Source organism: Chinchilla lanigera, unplaced genomic scaffold (assembly GCF_000276665.1).
Source record: "Chinchilla lanigera isolate Chin_1 unplaced genomic scaffold, ChiLan1.0 scaffold00011, whole genome shotgun sequence".
Taxonomy (NCBI): Eukaryota; Metazoa; Chordata; class Mammalia; order Rodentia; family Chinchillidae; genus Chinchilla; species Chinchilla lanigera.
The window spans coordinates 22,003,268-22,024,154 of NW_004955412.1; the positions used below are offsets into that span (position 1 = coordinate 22,003,268).

The 20,887-nt window shown below is 36.4% G+C and overlaps 1 protein-coding gene across 2 annotated transcripts in view; it reads left to right on the top strand.

The window, feature by feature from the left end:
* Positions 1 to 20,887, top strand: part of Tbcel (tubulin folding cofactor E-like) — a 74,828-nt gene that overhangs the window by 33,747 nt on the left and 20,194 nt on the right. For both annotated transcript variants that reach the window (XM_005378356.2, XM_005378357.2), the window contains exons 5-7: positions 913 to 1,169; positions 4,656 to 4,782; positions 6,293 to 6,409. In XM_005378356.2, the coding sequence (XP_005378413.1) occupies positions 913 to 1,169; positions 4,656 to 4,782; positions 6,293 to 6,409 (501 nt within the window). The remainder of the gene's footprint in view (positions 1 to 912; positions 1,170 to 4,655; positions 4,783 to 6,292; positions 6,410 to 20,887) is intronic.

Consider the following 20,887-nt stretch of genomic DNA (forward strand, 5'->3'; position numbering starts at 1 on the left):
GTACTGAGGATGGAACCCAAGGCCTTTGTACTGAGCTATATCCCCAGTCCTTTTTTATTACTTATTTTGAGACAAGGTCTCACTAAGTTGCCCAGCTAGGCTTGAACTTGTAGTCTTCCTGCCTCAGCCTCCTACAGTGGTGGGGTTGTGCATGCCACCACACCTGCCTATGAAGCTGTAGTTTATTTGACTATCTAAATATGGAAATTATCAAAGCCCTTCAGAATTTCATCTCGCGGTATTTATTGCATCTTAATGTTTTACTGTGTGAGATTGGTTTCCTTACCACATGCAACTTTCAGCATGGTACTGAATGAACTCTTAAATCCCAGTTCCATTTACTAACCATATGACCTTTGATAAGCTGCTTACCCTCTTTAGACTCAGCTTCCTTGTCTGTAAATGGCAATAATAATATTTACTTTGCAGAAATAGAAGTACAATTTGTAATATTCCAGACACAAGGTAGGAATTCAGTAGTTATTATTTCTATTCCTAAACCTTTTTTCATGTTGTTTCTGGAATTTTGTTCTCGTTCCCATCAAATTATGCAAGTCCAGCCCTCCTTCAGTGTCACCCATCTTTTCCTGGGTATCCCAACTATAATTTCAAGTTTATTCCTGTATGGACCACAATGATGCCTACAGTTAGTACTGCTTAATTTAGCATTTAATTATTTTAAGCACAAAGTCAGTCCGGCATATATTATTTCTGTTGTTTCATGTTTCAGGTTTTGTCTTCCTAGTTATACAGTATTTTGAGGTTCAGGAAGACATCTTTATATTTTCTCTATAATTCCTACCAGTCTCACATACAGTAGACACTCTTTATTTATCGAATGAATAAAAATAAGTAACAGTACAAACTATAAACTTCTTTAGTGAATGAAATATTTTCCCTTTTTCTTTGCAGTTTGGAGGAGCTCTTCCTGTGCCTTAATGACTATGATACAGTGTCTTGTTCGTCTATTTGCTGTCATTCTCTTAAGCTCCTACATATAACGGACAATAACCTCCAAGACTGGACTGAAATACGGAAGTTAGGAGTTATGTTTCCTTCACTGGATACACTCGTCCTGGCCAACAATCATCTGAATGCCATTGAGGAGCCTGATGATTCATTGGCAAGGTTGTTTCCTAATCTGCGATCCATCAGCCTCCACAAATCAGGTGAGGCACAGGCTCTTTTTCATGCTGTATGCAGATTAATCTGAGTTTATGCATGAAATACAATGAAAATGTATTTTTTTCAGTCATACTTCTACCTTTTTAAAGGACAAATTTTCAATATGACATGCCAGTGCCTACTGATTGACTAAATTTAAGGCATTCATGTTCCTAAATGCTCTAATAAATATTAAGTGACATAGCATTGCATTGGCAACTTATATTTTATATATTAAAGAGGTCATGCTATGGAAGGAGTGGAATGAAGATGATGAATTAGATAATAAAAAGGCAGAGTAAAAAGAATTACAAACTAGACTGCTTTTTCTGTATTACGATAAGGAGTCCCAACCTGGTATTTTCAAATGCTTACCTTCCTAATATCTGTAGTTTTTTATCCACTTGTTGCCATCTAGTCATATCACAGAAATGGATGTATTCAGCCTGTTCCTTTTTTTTGAATTAGCAAATGTTTTGTTTCAGGGTATTTCGAAGTTCATAGCAAATTGACCAGGATGTATAGAGAGTTCCCGTATATGCTCTGTTCCCCGTGTATGTAGACCCCCAATCACTATCAGGATCCCACACCAAAGTAGTAAATTTATAGTGTTTTAATTCATAAACTTATGGTGATATACCATTATAATTTACATTAGGATTCATTTGTGGTGTTTTATGTTGTTTGGGATTTGACAAATATAATAGCGTGTACCCACCATTGTTGTATTGTGCAGAGTAGTTTCACTGCCCTGAGAAAACACCTTTGTTCCATTTATTTATCCCCCATGTCCTGACAACCACTGATCTTTTTGTCCTTTCTAGAATGTCATGCATTTTGAATCATACAATATGTAGCCTTTTTATCTTTCATCTTTTTCTTTCTTTTGTTTTTGTGTTTGTCTTTTTGAGACAGGGTCTCGCTATGCAGTTCAGGCTGGTCTTGACCTCACTTTGTAGCCCAGGCTGACTTCGAACTCACAACGATCCACTTGCCTCAGCCTCCCAAGTGCTGGGATTATAGGCGTGCACCAACACACCCAGCCCAATATGTAGCCTTTTTAGATTGCCTTCTGTCTTAGTTCCTTTCTCCTTGCTGAAACAAAATACCTGACACCCACAAGTTAAAAGCAGAAAGGTTTATTTTGGTTCACAGTTCGTAGGTTTCTGTCCATACTTGGCTGGCTTCAAGGCAGGGTGGCATGGAAGAGGGGCATCGCAGAGGAGAAACAGTCCATGGTACAGCAGGTAGGAGGCAGCAGCAGAAAATTAGAGGCCCCCTTTCCCTTCTTGTCCCATCCAGGCCATAAGGCTTTTGGGTGGTACCACCTACATCCATGGTTGGCCTTCCCATTATCCCCACCCAGAACTGTGGTAAACCAATGAGTTGACTAATCAAGTACCACACACCCATAGTCCCAATATCACACACCCTAGATCCAGTCACCTCTTAAAAACCCAACCTGTGAACATATAAGGCCTTGGGGAACACATGAATTACAAGCCATAACAATTCTATTCCATTTTTTTTTTTTTTTTTTTTGGTACCAGCGGTCAAACTCAGGACCTTGTGCTTGCCAGGCAGGCACTTATGCTTCTGAGCTATATCCTCAGCCCATGACAATCTTTTTTTTTTGTCTTTTTGAGACAGGGTCTCACTATGCGGTTCAGGCTGTCCTTGAGCTCACTTTGTAGCCCAGGCTGGTCTCGAACTCACAACAATCCTCCTGCCTCAGCCTCCCGGGTGCTGGGATTACAGGCGTGCACCACCACGCCGGGCACAATTTCTTTCACTTTGTAATGTGCATTTATATCCTCCATTCCTTTTCATGGCTTGATAGGTCATTTCTTTTTAGCACTGAACAGTGTCCCTTTTGCTGGATATACCACGATTTATGACCTTCTGAAGGACTTCTTGTTGCTTCCAAGTTTTGGCAGCTTTGAATAAAGCTCCTTTAAATGTCTACATGTAGGTCATTGTATAGACATAAGTTTTAAGCTCATTTGGGTAAATTGTAAAGATATAATTTTGGAGCATATAGTATGAGTATGTTTAGTTTGGTAAGAGACTGCCAAACTGTCTTCCAAAGTAGCTATACCATTTTTATTCCTACCAATAGTGATCAAGAGTTCTTGTTGCTCCACATTCTTGCCAGCATTTGGAACCGTCAGTGTTTCCGATTTTTACTTTTCTAACAAGTGTGTCACAGTATTGAAATTCCCTAATGACATATAATGTTGAACATCTTTTTGTGTGCTTGCATGACATCTGCATATCTTCCGTGATGTATGAGGTGTCAGTTTAGGTATTTTGTGCATTTTTAGTTGGATTTTTTTTTTTTTTAGTACTGAGTTTTAAAAGTTCTTTTTCTATTTTCCCTAACAGGCCTTTATCAGATATGTATTTTACAACAACCTTTTCCCAATATGAATCATTCTTGGGACATTGTCATTCATTCTATTTCTTGGAACAACTGCATAATTGAAAGTAACTCTCACCAACAACTGAAGAAAATATAAACTTAGTTTATTTCACCATAGATATTACAAGTGAAAAATAAGTTTTTAAAAGCCAGTATTTTGTGTAAGGAAGCTGTTTATTTCACAGTGTGATACCATTGACCTAACTCTATTCTTCCTTCTAGATGGAAATGCTGTTATAAGGGAAGAGGACAGTTGTGATTTGGAACAGTTTGTACCAGGGTCCTCATAGGTTGTTCCTCTGTCTTTACCTTTGCAGAAGTTTTGTAGCAATAGGAAAGGCCTGTGTTGCTGTCCAAAATGAATTTCCTATGGTGTAAAATTGACTAGCTTCATAATTATAGGAACATTTTTCTTGCTTTTAAGTCCTCCATGACTTGCAAATCAAGTATTGACTTGGATGATACATTTTCTCATAACCATAGGGACAGTTTAATTTTATGACTAAAAATCTTCATTTGTTGTATGTTCTCCTTACTAAAAGGTTCAAGGTTCTTGTTTAACAATGATTTTGGATCCATTTCTCATGTCATAAAATGAGGACAGTATGAAAATGATAATATTTCATTCCTGATTGTGTTGGCCATATCTCATTTTAGAATTTGCCAGGTAAAAATTTGAGTATGACAGTATCAGCTCTGATCCATAGTTATATTCCATGAGTCTGTAAAATAAAATGAGTTGGAATAGCACTTTCTTAAAAAATTATGTAATTGTGGCATGTTATTGAAACCATCTGCGACCCCTGTTGTGAATCATTTTGGTAAAATCAGGAGATGAGAGGATGTTGGAGAACAAGCCTGTCTCTTCTTGATCGCTGAGCTTGTAGAGATAGGAGAGGCTCTGGTAAAATTTTTATGGTGCATGTTCCAGTTTTTCTTTGGATAGGGAAAAATTTTAGACACTCTAATTTATGATCATGTTTACATTCCCAAACTTATTAATTGGAATAATCTCTTTTTATTTGTGTGCCTTTCTGTGTTAACTTAAACAATATCTTTCTCAAATTAGGTTTGCAGTCCTGGGAAGACATTGACAAACTAAATTCATTCCCCAAACTTGAAGAAGTAAGGTTGTTAGGAATTCCTCTTCTGCAGCCATATACCACTGAGGAGCGCAGGAAACTGGTGGTAGCCAGGTCTGTTATCCTGATTTCTTTTGTTTTCTTTTCATAGGGCCTTATTGTTTCCTTAAAGAGGTGATGCACTATTTGGGGAGTGGGCACTCTGAATCTACCCATATCTTGAACAGACTATGATTGAAGGAGCTGCATCTGTAGCTTCCAGTCCTGGATAAAAACAATTACCATGAGGAAAATGTGATACCTAATTGTGCTGCCAGTGCCACTGAAATATTCCCTCACAAATCTATTCTGTTGTTAGGGCTTTTGGTATTAAGATATTTGAAGAACTGTTTTGGGTCACGAGGTAAAAAACTATATGATGGGGAATCATTCCTTTTGTAGTTGTAGTTGTCGTTATTTCCTCCATTAAAGTAATGATCATTTAAAGTGCAAATACGTGGAAGTGGGCTATTTCAGCAGCCTCTGAATTTTCTTCTTGAATATATGTTGACTTAAATATGACTGGCATTTTTATTATCCTCTGTGTCTGACTACCTGGCCTTTTGTATCTCAGACACTGCTTCCACAGACTACTAGAATTTCCTATTAGGGGTAATTTTATAGCAAAAATGAGATTTTGACTAAAATGGAAAGAGCCATGGAGCTTTGCTTTGTTCTCTTTGTGCACTAAACATAGTAGTTTTGGAAGAGAAACAGTAGGCTTTAAGTTTCTCTAAAGAAGAATGGTTCTTTAAACACTGTTTTGATCTTTCTGACCAAGTAATGCCTGGAAGACTCTTACCACTCTGCAGGTGTTAACATCTATATTAGTATCTCAATGAAAAAAGAAATGTCAACCTGCTTTTTTTTTAAAGAAGACTGAGTTTTGGAGAAGGCCTTATACATTATTGTCTTCACACACTTCTTTGCAACTATGATAAATTGATTCCTGAATTATATAATCATATTATACTGAGCACTCTTTAGATATGTGCTGTTTTATATAGTAGCCACTAGCCATGTGTGACTGTGAACACCTGAAATATGTCTTGTCTGAATTGAAATGTGTTACAGAGAAAATATATGCTGGATTTGAAATACTTTTCTATGAATAAAAGAATAGATAATAGCTTTATAATTATTTTTCAATACTGACTACTGTACATGTCAAAATAATTATATCCTGGATATACTGGATTAAATAAAATGTATTGCTGGCATTAATTATTGTTAAAAATAATTATTGTTAAAATTAATTAATCAATTATTTTTTCTTTTTTAAAAAGTGTGATTACTAGAGAATTTAAAATTACATTTGTGGTTTGCATTAAACTGGATGGTGTTGCCTAGAATCTTATTTCAAAAGATGAGGTGTGATTATGAAAGGTCAGTGTCACATTCACAGTGAAACTAGATTTCTTTGATCTTTTATATGACTTCAGTTTATGTCTATATTTATATACAAGCAAAACTACATCGAATGTCCTTTCAAAGAAGTAAGACTGGTCCTCAGATGAATTACTTTATTTCTAAACTTCAGTACTTTCCGTATCTTAAAGGTCTTTATTTTGGTTTTAACTTGCAGATTGCCATCAGTTTCTAAACTGAACGGCAGTGTCGTCACCGACGGTGAGCGAGAAGACTCTGAGCGATTTTTTATTCGCTACTATGTGGATGTTCCAAAGGAAGAAGTACCATTCAGGTAAAAATGCTTCATCAGCTTAGCAAAGCACAGTAGTGTTGAGACCACTTTAAACCTATTGCTGCAGGGCAAAATCTAATACTTACTTATTGGATCTTTCTTAGAGAACTTTGATAATGTGTTTTTTTTTTTTTTTAAAGAAAGAAACTCAAAAGCAAACCTGTTGTATCTCGTTTTCCACAGTGTATCTCTTCTCATCTCACACTTGTGTAAGAATGATTATTTCACCAGTTCAGTAGTAGTTTCTGCTCTGTACTTCTTGTCAACAACTTCTTTTTTTTTTAAATTCTCTTCTCTGGTGACACATTTTTACTGACCCTCAAAATTGGTCTCATGTGTTTTGCATTTGCTTTCAGGATAATTTCAACCCTTTGGAAGACTTGGACCGTGTACAGTAGGTTCACAATAGAGAAAACAGTTGGAAAATAGAATTTTAGAAATATTAAAGAATTAGGATGGTTGAGTATGAAGAGAAATGCTGAGTGCTAAGTTAGTAAATACTATTAAGTGTCTGAAGAGTTAATCTGTATTGTTTAGTGAGGAGCTGCTCTTAAAACTCTGCAGTTAAGAGGAAATGTAACAGATGTGATATGGGCAGATATAGAAGGAAAAAAACACAGGTTTCCAAGCGTTGGTAACTAGAAGTGGCTACTAAAAACGTTGTGTACTTTCCTTCCTTAATGACTTTAATAATACTGTACTATGGATACCTACTTGGCAGGAGGAATTTCAGACAGCTGGCATGGAAGTTAGGGCTGACTGTGAGTCACTGTTACAAATATCTGCGATTCTAATTCATTCTTACTGAATATGCCCCCCTCCATTCTCTCATATTTATAGAGACTTTAAGGGGGTTGACAGTCTGTAAGCCTCAACAAATGCCATATGAAAAACATTTTGTAGTATTATAGTAGTGTTTGAAAGCTTAAGCGTTTAAAAATATTATACAAATTAAGTAAAGATTTTTGAGATAAAAATAACAGAGCAACCAAGTAGTAGATATTATTGTATCTTTTAAAGTAACAAATACACATTAAATTAAGCTTATGAGAAAAATTTTTTAGATAACAAATGGCCCATTATCTACAGTTTCATTTAGTTCAATCTAACATATTAAAAGAAGAAGTAAATAACTTGGCTTTGAGCATAAGTCTAGCATTATAATTTTTTAACTCCACTCTTCTATAAGAAGATATACATAGAGAATTATTTCCTGCCCCTGCTGGTGTAATTATCTTGAAGTGTGCTTAAGCCTCTGAACTAGTTGGTGTTCTTGAATGGGAGCCACAGAAAGCACCTTTGATTAAATTTAATCAGGAGAGAAATCTATTAGAAGGACTTTTATTGGAAGGACTTTGGAAACTAAAAGCATTATTAGGCAGGATGAAGAACCAGGGATAGGCCAGAACCCAGGGGGACAAGAACAGAAATGGTTTTTCTCACATTTTGCCTCATAACACTGCTGGCGCTGTCATGCCTGGATACTGCAGTGCCAGGTTTTACCTCTGGACACCTGAAGCTGTGTATTGGGTTTTTCATTTCCCTTTGAGTGCCGAAAACAGTTGCTCACTGACCTTGATTCTCCTGTTTGAAAATATTTTTTAAGTTCTTACTATAAGACTGATGCTGTTGTAGAACTAAGTACTGAACAAAGTTCCTAGTTTTATGAAGCTCAATTTTAATGGGTTCTCTCATTGACCTTTATCTCATTTCTCACGAGCCTGAAATCTATTGGGAACCAAGTGATTGGCTTTGTTTAGGGCATCATGAGGAACAGCCATAGGGACGAAGAGTTGCTTGGTTAAGTTTTGGCTTCTGTAATGAGAGGTAGAATACTGTTTCCCTTGATATTGGTACTTTTCCCCAAATAGGACCAAGTCAGCATAAATAATATGTGACTGTGGTCTGCCTTTTAGACATCCCAATATCTATATGCCTTTTTCCTATGGTTATATAAAAATTTATTCTTAGCTGCCTTAGTGTATTCATTATATACCTGAAATCACATTTCTTTCTAGTAAAATAAGAGAACACTGGTTTTATGAGTTGCTGGATCTACCCATTTCCCTTTTTTTCCCATACCTTGAAACCTATTAATCTAGTTGTAAACCACCTTAGTGTACTCTTTACAAAGTAATGGGCAAGTTAGAGAGGGAAAGTTAATTAAAACTTATAAACATTTATATGAAATGGCAAAAAACAAAATATAAATTGATACTCTGATGTTTTTACATTGATCCTGAATACATAAATGGTATTCATAACTTTCCCCTTCAATTATTTGCCCTTTTTTGTTTACAGCCAGTTAAGATTGCCTTAAGGTATTGTAGTTGGACAGAGGTTTTTTGTTTGTTTATTTTTGTTTTTGTTTTTAACCTGTTTTGGGGTCAAAGGTGAACTTAAATCCGTATGTGTGCGTGTGTGCGTGCGTGTGTGTGTGTGTGTGTGTGTGTGTGTGTGTGTGTATGGTAGGACTTAAACTCTTGGTGGTTTTGCCTGCATGAGGTTGCAGCAATCCTGGATTATTTTTTTATGAGGAGGTCCCAGGCGATACTACAGAAATAGTCTGTTTCCCTCTAAACTCACATGTCCCTCTGCTGTATTTCCCTGTAACCATCAAGGTTACTTTTCTTGGCTGACACTCTTCTTTGAGAGAGAGGCATGCTTTTGGCATAATAATTTGTAGAATTTAAAATGGTTAGAGACTCAGCATCCAGGTGGAGTAATTGTAATAACGGTGGAAACATTCCAGTTTTGAGTGTAAAGCCTCTAAACCCAGCAGAGCTCAGCAATAGGAAAGAACAGTTTTACAAGTTGGTCCTTGGATGTAATCCTGTGGTGTATCATGTCTTTTACTTTTACCCCCAGGTTTGTAAATCTTTTCTGTCCAGGTGATAACTGACAGCATTTTTGTTCAAGATCCATGTCAACTGAAATGTTGAACAGGGATATGGTATGTTATCATCATCATCAAGTCTTTAGTGGTGACACTGTCTTTGTTCCCTTTAGGGAAACAATGTTCCTTTTAGTTTAATGTTAGAATACAGCTTCATTCTAGTGTGGAAAACTCTGTGATGCTTTAACTACTTCAGAAGATTCATGCTGTCAGATTATTTTAATCCTTTCTGGCCTGCTGCCTGTTTACTTATGCCCACTTTCCCTCTCCCTAGTATTTAAATGCCACTTGCTCAGTCTCTTCTATTCTTGAAATGGGTAGTCAGATTTCAGGATCTTCTGTCTCTCCTATCAAGTATTTGTCAGAGATGTGGACATTCCATTGTTCTTGTATTTTCAAGGTATGAAGTAGGAAGTGTCCTCTGGGATCTTTTAAGGTTTATAGATGGAGAATGGGTAAAGGTGTAACAGATTACACAAGCACATCCATGGTTCTTATGTCTTGCAGTTTTTAAATTATTTCTACATTATCCTAAAGAATATGTGATGCTGCACATATTCTTTTAGCATAGGCCATCATTGTACCCAAGTGCAATTGCCAATCAATAATTGGATAAACATTTAGAACCACCCCCAGGTACTAAAGGTAGCTTTTGAATTCAGAATCTCGATCAAATATGGTCATATCAGCAAACAGTTGGAACTAAAATTGCTTTTTCTTGCTTGATATAAACCAGTCAGAATCTGCACCTGTACTTTTTTTTGGATTGGCTTGCCCATATTCATGAACAAAGTCTTATCATTGATATTATAATGAACTCCACAGAGCATGCTATTACTTGATGCTAGTGTAATCCTGTGGTGTATCATGTCCTTTACTTTTACACCCAGGTTTGTGAACCTTTTCTGTATGTATATATGGAAGGATGAACGGTGAAGCAAATGGAAATTAGTTTACTCTTGCAAGGGAATTCCTTCAGGCAAGGAGATTTCACTACTTTCTCAAGCAAGAGAGAGAGGACAGAGTAGGAGGAGCTCCTCAACTAGCAACGGGGGGTAGGGGGAAGCTAAGTGAGAATTCGAGATTTAGGGTATACCCAACTCACAGTCTTCCAAGGCACTGCCATTCCAGTTCTTTTTCTCTATATTAAGCAGTGCTCTAACTTTCATGTAGCAGTCTCAACATGGATGCAAATTGAACTAACTTGTAATTTTTTAGCCTGGAGTATCAAACCTTCCCATATTTTTTTTAGGGTGCCTCATTTTTGTTGTTGTAAGAGAAAAAATATAACTTTCCTTAACAGTACCTGGATTTAGTTTGTACATTGAGACTAATTTATAGGGACTTAGCGTATATTCTTTTTCCTCTTTTTTAAAAATGCTGTCTTGTACCTGTAGACTAGCAGGTGCTCTACCACATAGTCTTGAATCTTCATGTCCCACATTCAGCACTCTCAGTTAACTAGAGCCTTCCATGTGACTATAATGACAGTTATTTCACTGCTTCATGTTAAGGACTTACAGAATATCTTCCAAGAACACGAATATGGTATGCATCATCGGCCCCCTCTAGGCCAGAAACCAAAGCCACATTGCTTGTAATTACCTGAGGATCTATTACATGTAATCCACTGCCTGGTGACAACTTCTTAGTGACAAGTTGAAGTAGGTAGGAACCTAGTGAGAGAATAATGAATACTGTGTAGCTCACAGAAATGACAAGGTTAGAGAAGTAGACATGGGTAGGGTTGGTGGGAAGCAAGGCACAGCCAGGATTTCTGTGTCATTATTTTCTGTATCTGTATGCTTCTGACACTGATTGTTGGGTGATCCTCAGCAGGCTGTTGGACTAAGCTGCCAGCAGGCATTTATAGCCATACTTTTGAATTGTGTCTTTTCTTTTCTGTCTTTTTTCTTTTTCTTTGTTTTATTTTTTTTTTTTAAGATAGAGTCTCACTATGTAGTCCAGGCTGGCCTTGAACTTGTGATCCTCTTTCCCCTAATCTCAGCCTCTAGAGCCAGTGCCCTTGGCTTGATTTTTTTGACTTCTCTATATCTACTGTTAGTAATCTCATTGCAACTTTGTGTCTGCATTACACCTTACAGTAGGAGTCCTCCTCAATCAGTAGGGCATTTAGGTGCTAGCTGGCCAAAGTTGGCGTATATTCACTATAGTACCTGTTTCCTAATGGTTTTTCATATAAGACCAGTGGTGGGATTACCCATGTGTTGGTCAGCTCTTTGTTGCTGTGACCAAACACTTGAGAAAGTCAATTTAGGGAAGGAAGAGTTGGTTTTGGCACATGGTTTCAGAGGTTTCAGTCAGTTCTTCAACACAAGTCATTTGGGGGGCGGGATGGGGGCATATTAGATCCCAGTATAACAAGCCATGTACTCAGCAAATATTTTCAGTCCCTTGCAATGGCCAGATACTGTGTAAGGCACTTAAAAGGAACTGTATATAATAGCATTCACTCTGATGGCGGACTGGTGAATAAGAGCACAGGAATTTGTATTAAAAGTGTTTGTCGTGAATTAAGAATAGGGATGTATAAACAGACCATTGGGACCATACCTTTTAATCTATATTCCAAATTACATGCATAATATGCTATAGAATACTAATAAATAATGAAGAGCACAGTGCATAGTTAATAATGAAAATTTGGCCCATTAGATAATTCAGCATCTTATAGAGGATCACATTTGAGCTCTATTTTGTGGGAAGGGTAGAGGTTTCCTTTTGGAAAAGGATTTAATTTTGTTGTATTTTTTTTCCCTACTACTAGGGAATGAACCCAAGGAGCACTGAGCTACATCTTTACTCATTTCATTTTTTATTTTGAGACAGTACGAAATTGCTGAGGCTGGCTTCAATTTTTCATCCTCTTGCTTCAGCCTTCTGAGTAGCACCACCCTGCCAAGCGTTTTTGTTTTTAAATCAGTGTTTGACTTTATGTTGCTGTAAATTCTAACTTCCACAACAGCCTTCCCTCATTCTGTTCCCTGAGCTTTTCCTCCTTCTTTCATTTTCCTGTCTTGTCTCAGTTAAATGTGAAATAGCTCTACTTAGACATAAGTGAGGTAAATTGCCCAAAATGTCTTTGAGGGCATGAGTAAAGAGTCATTATGATCAGCTAGCTGAGTGTCCTTTATGACAGCAAAGTTATTTTTTGTGTCAGCTGGATTATTCACATCCATTTCCATTTGGTAAGTTATTTTGCCATTGGAAGTCTTTAAGGATGATCTAGAGATTTACATGTTCTATTTTTCCAATCTGAGAATAAAACATTTAGGGCACTGAAGGAAAAATACTTCTGCATTTTATAAGTATTTCTTGTAAGAGTTTTATAATTTCTTACAGGTGCTCAATTATCTCTTCTATTGCCTTTTCCTAATAGGTGGAACTGGAACCTTAGCCTCCCACAGAAACTGAGCAATCAGCCATATGTTTCATGTTTATTTACTTTGTGAAACAACCAAAGATGAAAAGCTTCTGTTTTGTGACTCTTGATCTTTGAACATCACAGTGTTTGCTTTTCTAGTCAATAGACATTTGCTTTTAAAGCCTTTCTTTGTGCCTCCCTCTTCCTGGCTGGGTAGCTGTGGTGTGCTATTTCACAGTAAGTACAGGTGGTTGAAAAGATGTCCTCCCTGGACTGGTCATATTTCAATTATTGAGCTCTTAGGCCTTATAAGCAGAACTTCTAGGAAATAACTCTAGATTCTAGCTGGGTTTCAGAGGACAGTTTAATTTATTTACTGAATACCTGCTATAAACCAAGAGGCACCTGGCCAGAAGCTGGAGATAAAAGGACAAGAAAAGTAGTGTCTGTTCTCAAGAAACTTGTCCTCAGGGCCACACTGGAGGTATTTCCTTTGCTGAATCCTCCTGTGTTCCCAACTTCTAATGGTTGAATTATCTCAGGTCTTGGTTCTTGTACCTCTTTTCTCATCCTCCATGTACTTTTAACCAGTCCTGTGACTTTAAATGCCCATTGTATTCTAATAACTGCCAAATCTGTACCACTAGCCCTGACCTGCCCCTAAAGTCCAGACTAATATTTCCAATTACCCACTTGACACTGCCATCTGAGTCTTTAAACCCAATTTGTGTAAAATCAAATTTTTGATTGGATACCCTTCCTTATCTAATGCTCCATCTCCGTGTCTGTTCTTCTGCACATTTCCCTTCATTTCCCATTCTTTCAGTTGCTTGGGGCAAAGCTGTTGGAGTTACTCTTGCTTTCTTTCTCCCTTGCTCACATCTAATCCATCTGTTTTTGTTTTTGTTTTTTCCTTTCAGTTATATGTTCAAAAAGTACATGTAGAACCTGGTTATTTTTTCCCTTTACTTCAGTCCAAGCCTTTGCCATCTCTTATGTGTATCATTATAGTAGCCCTGCAGCCAGCCTTGCTGCCCTATTGCCTGTTCTCTGCATAGTATTCAGTTGATAAGAACTCAGGTTTATTTTTTTATTTTATTTTATTTTATTTTATTTGACACAAGGTCTTGCTCTATAGTTCAGGCTGGCCTTCAACTCACTATGTAGTCCAGGCTGGGCTCGAACTCGTGGTGATCCTCCTGGCTCAGCCTCCCAAGTGCTGGGATTACAGGTGAGTGCTAGGGTTACAAGTGTGTGCCACCACACCCAGTTTAGAACTCAGGTTTCTATATATTCAAGCAAACAAACAAACAAACCTTCCTTGCTGTTCTTCACATATATCAAGTGCACTTGCAATGATAGGTGTTATACTTTTTGCACTGTCCAGAATGCACCAGGTTATCTGCTTGATTCTTTTCGCTAGCATCTTTTTAGAGATTCCTTCTCTGCTCTAGCTAAAATAGCACACTTCTGTCTTCTGTAGTTTTTTAACCTACTTTTTTTTTCATCTATCAACTCCTAACTTATATTTCTGATATAGTGCCTGTCTCCATCCACAGTACTGTAAGATGTGCAGAAGTGGGAACTTACTCTGTTGGGTGCCTGGTTATCTCCCCAGGGCCTAAGCAGTGCCTGGCAGTAGAGCAGCCTTTAGTTAAATGATGAATACTCACGTTATGCTCTGGGGGGACCGGAGGGAGGATTTAGGTTTACTGGAAGATGGCACTTTCCTAGATGACTGAGTTAATCTGCTGAGTGTGGGAGAATATTCTGAGTATTTAGGAAGTAAAGTCACAGAGGATAAAGTAAGTCTGTGTGCGAGGAAAGAATGACAGCAGTTTGAAGTGGAAAGTGATGACAGATAATGCTGGAGAAGGTGGTGAGGGCCAGGCAAGGTTTGCTGTGCTGGGAAGTGAGCGCTTTTTCTGGTAAGTAGTAGGAGATCATTGCAAGGAAAAGTTCAAGGGTAGATTTTGGTTTGTTTGTAGGAGTGGCTGAGAGACATCTGGAGACCTACTTAATAACTGAGACTTTAGTAAAGGAGGACATGTGTTTTGGAGATTGCTTTTTTTTTTTTTTTTTTTGAAGAGATATACATATTAGGACTGAATTTCACTATAGAGTTTGCAATAGCCAGAAAGCACATGGTATAGTTTTGTTTTCTGGTATTTATAGCCCTGATTTCTTTAAGGATATATAAATATTCTACAGAGAAAGAAACCTCCATGTTTATGGTTCTGCCACATGTTTATTATATTTGCCTTTATCAGATGTCTGTCCACATAGCCTACATTTATCAGTTTTCCCTTTATCAATTTCCTCTGGGAGACTGAATTTAAATTGCTTCCTTTATACTAATTTCATGCAGTCCTTTGTTTAGAGAAAGGGAAAAAAGATGTAGCTTTTCTTTTAGAAATCAACATATCCTGTATCTTTGGGGGCTGAGTGACTTCTTTTTACTTTTGAGTATATTGATTTAGAATGTCTCCTTTTTCAGACTTAAGTTTTGCTTTCCATAAAGAGGAATTACATGAGGCATAGTAAACAGCTATTTGATGGAAGGAAAAGGTGCTGTTGTCAGACAGTGATAAGCCATTAACAGGTTTCTTAATGGTGTTTCTTTGCCTTTACTCTCTCCTTTAGTGTTTCACTTTCTGTCTGTCCTGGGGAATCTTTAAACTGTCCTGGGAAATGCTTTTTTGTGATGTCAAGTATTATTAGGAATTCTAGAGGTGCTTATTTAATGTCATTAGTGGTATGCTTTTTAAAATATGGAGAATATAACTTTTTGCCCTGCTTGAGAGTAATGGCTCTTCTAAATAGAGCTGATTGTATCTGCACATGATTGTGAGAGCAGGGGAGCAGCCTGTATTTGGACACCACTGGGATGAAGGCTTATTTTGTCTCGGATGCTAGAGAAATCCTAGTGTGCTGTGTCTATTACCTCATATTCCTTCCAGACACAGGACTTGCTGTTGTGAAGGAACATTCCTACACTGGGCATGAGTCTCCTGGGGTTCTCCATATTGCCAGGCTCCATCATCCCCTGTCAAGGGCCGTGACACAGCACTCCTCATATTCAGCTCAAGTCTGATGAGAAACAAAAGGGGCATTCTCCTGGGCACACCAGGGAGAGCCTCTGAAATGTTAGCTTTCGCTGTTGCTTGCAGCCTTTGTCATTCCAATTACCTTGGACTTTATTTTGACTTCTCACCACTTTCCCAGCTCAGCAGGAGATAGGCTGCCTTCCTAATCTTGATTGGAGTTATACATGTGTATTTGAATATACCTGCACAGGAAAGAGATAATGGGTACCACCCCTCCCAAATTGTAATCTTGGGGGACATTAACTTTGCTGTATGAACTTTTGTTTGGGACATGACAGAAAACTTTTTTTGTTTTTGTTTGTTTTTGAGAATTATGAAAAATATTGAAAAATACTGGAAAAATAAAACAGTGATGTTTATGGTGTTAAGAACTGATGATAGTTGATATTTTACTTGAGTTCATTTGTAATTAAAAAGAAATACTATTACAGATGAAATTGGGTACTTTTTTTTGTCTCTGCCCTTGGTCCTCTTTCTTACTTGAAGCAGTAACCACTAGTACAGATTCAATGTTACCTTTGGTGTCTACTTTTTCTATCTCTGCTAAAATACAAAGTGGGATTTTATAATTCTCTGTCAATATGCATTGCAGTTTCTTCCTTAAGTCTGCAGCTTTTCAATCTTGTCTTTTCATTTTATATTTTTGAAAAGAGCGTTAAATGTTAATGTCAAATTTATCAGTCTGTTACTAAATGCTTTATTCTTTTAGTGTATTTTTTAAAACTTTATTTCTTTCCAAAGATCACTTAAGATAATCTAATTTTTGTTGTTGGAAGTTTTCATTCACCTTGATGATTTAGCCCACCTGGAATTTGTTTTTGTGTAGTTCCAGATAGAGATCTGAGAGTTCCCTCTTTCTGTACTATACAGATAATTTATATTTTCTACTCATCTATTTAACACCACCTAGGTCAAATGTCCTTTTTTTAAAGCATGGTTCTGTTTCAGGACCCTGTTCTGTCCCACTGGTGCATATGTCCATCCTTGTACCATTATCACAACATTGCTAAATTACTTTACATTTTTTCTTAGTTTCAGCTAAGGGTAAGTTGTGGTTTTCACAATTACCTTATTACTATAGACCCATTTATTTTCTGTATGAATTTTAGAATTACTTACAAATTCCACAGAAACGTGCTGTAATTGGATTTTGAATGCTTTACTTATTTGGGGAGAATTGGCATTGTGATGCTGTTATGTGCCCTATGTGTGAAGAGATGATGTCTTTCTATTTAGTTCAGAGCAGTTTTTATGTCTATCAATAATGTTTTCTGATTTTCTCACAAAGGCCTTGTGCCTCTGTTAAATTTCTTTCTAGGTGTCTTACTCATTTTGTTGCTGTTTTAAATGAGATCATTTTTTTTTTTTTTTGCCACTGTTTCCCTTTGGGTATTGTTGGTATTTAGGTATATCATTGGTTTTTGTATAGTGATCATCTGCCCATCAGTCTTACTGCCATGTAGAATAGTTAGTCTTTACTTTGTTTTAGATTTTTATGTAGTTAGCCATAGCTGGCAATGATTTCTTTGCTTCTTATTTCTCTTCCTTGGATACAACTTCTAATGCAGTATTAAAAATGAACAGTAAAAGAGACCATCTTTATGTTGTTTCTCTTTTAAAGGAATTGCTTCTAAAATTTCAATGTGAGGTATTTTGATACGAAGTTTTACTGTAGGCTTTTGATAGGTACTCTTCATTGTGTTAAGCTGGTTTCTATCTGTTGTTGTCTAAGGGTTTCTTTTATTGTAAATGAACATTGATTTTTATAGGAATGTAATATTTGCATTGAGATTACCATACTTTCTTCACTTAGTCTGAATTTTAAAGATATTTCCTATGTTGAATCATCTTTGCATCCCTAGAATATTCAACTTAGTTGTAAAACATAAAATTTTCTTTATAAATATGTAGAATTTAATTTTATAATGTTATTAGGGATTTCCCATCTATTTTCACATATAAAATTAACCTGTAATTTTATATGGTTGTTTTTAGGAAGTTTATACTAGCTTCATTAAATGCACTGAGTTGGTAATTTCATATTTTCCTTTTAGTTACTTTCAATGTTCTTCTGATTTGAGAGGAGAAATTTTAGTTTTGAAATTATTTTACTGTGCTTAATTTTCATTTTGGTGGGTAATACTTTCACATAGAACCTGACTGAAAATGTTAAACTGGATGTAAACTGTCTTCTTGCTCCGTCCTTAGCAGCCACTGAGGTATTTGGTTCCCCAGGCAAACAGCAGTACAAATTTCTTGCTATAGTTCTGTTGCTACTCATCGCAGAAGTTGTGTGCACAGCCACAAAACAGTACATTCAGTGCTATGTTTTGCCTTTTTATTTAGTAGTCTTCAATATAATTTTATATTGACAATCTTGTCATTTAAAAAATATGCTGTGTCAATATTCATCTCATTTTTAAAAATTTCTTAAATGTCTCTGTCTTTGCCTTTTCTCCTGATCAGACCTGCTAAATGGTTATGTTTAACTAATATCCTTGTATAAATCAGTTTACTGAAATGTAATGGTTTACATTTCTGAATCTGCAATTTTCTTTCAAGGCCTTGTACTACTTTATATTTCTGAGTTTTGACAAATACTGCCATCATGTAACCACTAGAAGAAACAGAATATGAAACAGTTCTTATCATCAAAAAAATCTCATACTCCTCAGTCTTTCTCCCTGACTCCTACCCTCTGGCAACTACTAATTTGTTTTTTGTCCCTATAGTCTTGACTTTTCCAGAATGTCATACAAATGGAATCATGTAGTATAAAACCGAAAAGTTTTCTGAGATGACTGTAGATTCAACATGCAGTTTTAAAAAATGACAAAATCCCATACATCCTTTACCCAGTTTCCCCACTTGTAACATTTTATAGGACTATAATAGAGTATCACAACCAAAATCTCTTTTGTGAGTGTCTATGAGGTACGTTTAAAAATAGAGTTAGTGCTGCCGCTATTGAATGCCATTCACTGGAAAGGCAAGCTTGTAACAACGTGGTGTGTCTCATCAACCTTATTCACCAGATCTAGCATCGTGTGACTTCTGGATTTTCCTGAAAGTCAAAATGACTATGAAAGGTAAATACTGTAAATCTATTCAGGACAGCAAGGTAGCTATGATGGCGCAACTAAAGATACTCACAAAACAGGACTTATAGAACTGCTTCAGAAAGTGGCAAGAACAATGGGATAAGTGTGTTAAAAGTAAAGAGAGATATTTTGAAGAGGGTTAATGGCAATATGTCTTTTATAGTAAGAAATTTTTTGAAAATTTTAAACATTCACCATATTTTTCAGTCACACCTTGTTAATTTTCTATGAATATATTCCAATATTTATGTGAATGTAAGTTTTTGTTCCTGTGGAATAAATATCCAAGAGTGAAAGTGCTGGTCACATGGTAATACCATGTTTAGTTTGGTAATATCATGTTTAATTCTCCATTTAAATATTTAGTCCATTTTAACTTAATTTTAATATATGATGCCAGATCAGGATCCATCTTCATTCTTTGGCATATTGATACCTAGTTTTCCCAACATCCCATTTAATGTTCTTGGCACCCTTTTCAAAGATAAGGTTTTATTTCTGTACTTTTTTCTATTGCACTGGCTTGTATTTTTGGCTTTATGCTAGTACCAGTCAGACCCCTAGCCTGGGCCTCCTCATGTGCAATTTTACACATTCAGTAATCCACAAAGCCAGACAAATATTAGAAAACCAAGACAAGCCACTCCTCAAAAAAAGAGCAGAAAAAATAAAAATGATACAGAATTTCAAAACAAGATGATAGGAAATTAACAATGGTTATTATATTGCATATTGTTATCTTCAAAGTAGTTGCTCAGATTACCAGATACAGGCATGCCAAATTGATCAAACAGTATAAGTGCTAACTGTTCCTTTCAATGAACTAATAGAAATTAGTAGCATAATTATATTAGTTATCTTGTGATATATATGTATCTTTTTTTCTCCTGCTTTTCTCCTTTCCCCCATCCCACTTGTTCTTCCCTTTTGAGCAGTTTCTTTCTCTTTCACAATATCTGTTGTACTTTTTGGATCTTATTTACTCTTTCAGGTTCTTACACTAATGAGACAATATGTTTATACATGCGAGTCTGATTTATTTCACTTCTCAGTGTGGTCTCTAGTTGCGTCCATCAACCTATAAAAGCCTCAAGTTTATCTTTCTTTATATCTGAGTAGTACTTTATTGTATAAAAATATGACATTTTATCTATTCCTCGATTGATGGGCATTTGTGTTGTTTCCAAGATTTAGCTATTAAAAACTATGCTGCTATAAACATGGGTGCTCTTATATTGCTATGGTATGTTTTCATTTCTTATGGAAAAATACCCAGAAGGGGAATAGCTGGGTCAAATGGGACCTCTAATCCTGGTTGTTGGAGGAATCTCCACACTGATTTCCACAGTAGTTATACCAGTCTATACTCCCACCCACAATGGAGAGGTGTTCCTTTTTTCCCACAGCCCTGCCAGCATTTGTTATTGGTTGATTTTTTTTTATGGTAGCCATTTTTTCTGGGGTGAGATGGACTCACAGTGTTGTTTTAATTTGCATTTCTCGAGTGACCAGTGATGTTGAACATTTTTTCATACATTTATTTGCCATTAGTATTTCTTCATCTGAGAAGTGTGTATTTATCCCAGATGCCTATTTTTGGATTGTGTCTTTGAATTTTGGGGGCCTGATTTTTTAAAATTCTTTATATTTTCTAGATAGAAGTCCTTTGTCTGACGGACAGTTGTCTAAAATTTTTTCCCAATTTGTGGGTTTTCTTTTTGCTCTGTTGGTGATTTCTCTTGAGGTGCAAAAACTTTTCAATAAGATGAGATCCCAGTTGTTGATTCTTTGAAGTATTTCCCATGCAGTTTGGTTTTTGTTCATGAAGGCTGTGCCTACCCCTGTGTCTTTAAGATTTCTACTTACTCTCTCTTGCAGTAAATTTAGTGTTTCCGTTTTAATATTTAGATCTTTAATCCATTCTAACTTTAGTTTAGTGCATGGTGATAGATATGGGTCTAGTTTTAGTTTTTGGCGTGTACAAAGCCG